Genomic DNA, 1,552 nt, shown 5'->3' on the forward strand with positions numbered 1-1,552 from the left:
TATATATATATATATATATATATATATATATATATATAATAAAAGTGATATATAAATATTTGTATAAACTTCAATTGTTTAACGTATCTTAATAATGATGTTAATTAATCGTGCGAATTCTTTTTTTCTTATTTAATAAATTGATATTAACAAAATAAATGAGTTCCACCATGAACTCGTAACTTGCGCCATTTAAACATTGAAAACGTATTTTCGCAAGTGTCGTCGAAACCTGACGACGATAAATTTTCTCCGTTGTCGCGATCGGCTTGATCGTTTTCGTTTCCTGTAGTCCTTGTGTCGTTGGTTTGGTAGCTAAAGCCGTGATATACACTACCTAAGTTAAGGCACGAGAGCCGCCACGAGAGCTAGAGAGAGAAACAGGGAGAGAAAGAGAGAATTAAAGAACATTTAAAAAGAGGTAATGGCGACGAACGCGACGGAATCGAGCAACATTCGGAGCGGCTATCGTCGTCACATTTTCGGCGACACCGAGCTTTGCATACCCGAGAGATACGTCGACGTCGTTCCGCGTGGCGTCGGCGCTCAGGGTATCGTATGGTGAGTAAAATCCACGACTTATACAGATTATATGCTGCGAGTGTATCTATTTTTCTGTCTGTTCCACTTTCTGTCTTCCTGCCTTATAGTATTTTATTTTGTATCAAAGAGCTTATATCACGTCCAAGTAATAACATATTAAATTCACTGCAGTCATCGCTGAAAATTTGGTGCACATTTCTTTGACCTTTCCTTGCGGAATAATTTCTCCATATCATTTTAATAGTTTTCGTAATTTCATTTTTTTAAATTAAACTTCTGAGAGTTTATTATTTTATACATTAATACGAGAAATTTTTCTGATAAAATGCGTGCTCTGTTTTTATCCGAATAGGTTTTTTTTTATTAAAACAATTGTTTTTATGAAATCATTATTTAAATTAATAATTATTGTTTTATTAAATTGAAAATCTTATCGAAAATCTTATTAAATTGTGCCACACGGACGGGATATAGGCACGCTTATCACAACATAAGTAAATTTAGATAAAAATTTTTAACTAACAGAATATTTCACTTTCAATTATTATTTATTTTAGTTTGATGCATTTAGTTTGACGAAATCGCGCGTTCAAGCGTGTATGATCCAACGATCTTGAATGTTTTCCTCCATCTTTGTTACAGCGCGGCGTACGATACCGTCACTGCGCAAAATGTGGCGATCAAGAAGCTATCCAGACCTTTTCAAAACGTGACACACGCGAAGAGGGCCTACAGAGAGTTCAAACTCATGAAGTTGGTCAATCACAAAAACGTAAGTTCTTTCATTTTATTTCGACCATTCTTTATGCGTGACATGAATATACTTTTTGGGAACGCATATTGTTGTAAATATCATAATATTTTTTTTAAACAATTATGATTCTAAATTGGACCAATGAGGATAAATCTAATTAAGTAAGAGAAGTCCTATTATCGGTTGATGTGGATTTTAGTGCTTAAATATTTCGGTGTGAATTTATATACATATTAGGGATACATATGGGAAAAA

The 1,552-nt window shown here is 33.5% G+C and overlaps 1 protein-coding gene across 1 annotated transcript in view; it reads left to right on the top strand.

The window, feature by feature from the left end:
* LOC105619924 (stress-activated protein kinase JNK) overlaps nt 1-1,552 on the top strand; it is a 12,256-nt gene that overhangs the window by 5,773 nt on the left and 4,931 nt on the right. The window contains exon 2 of the mRNA XM_012201439.1: nt 1,186-1,315. Coding sequence (XP_012056829.1) covers nt 1,186-1,315 — 130 coding nt within the window. The remainder of the gene's footprint in view (nt 1-1,185; nt 1,316-1,552) is intronic.

Source organism: Atta cephalotes, assembly GCF_000143395.1.
Source record: "Atta cephalotes unplaced genomic scaffold scaffold00023, whole genome shotgun sequence".
Lineage (NCBI taxonomy): Eukaryota > Metazoa > Arthropoda > Insecta > Hymenoptera > Formicidae > Atta > Atta cephalotes.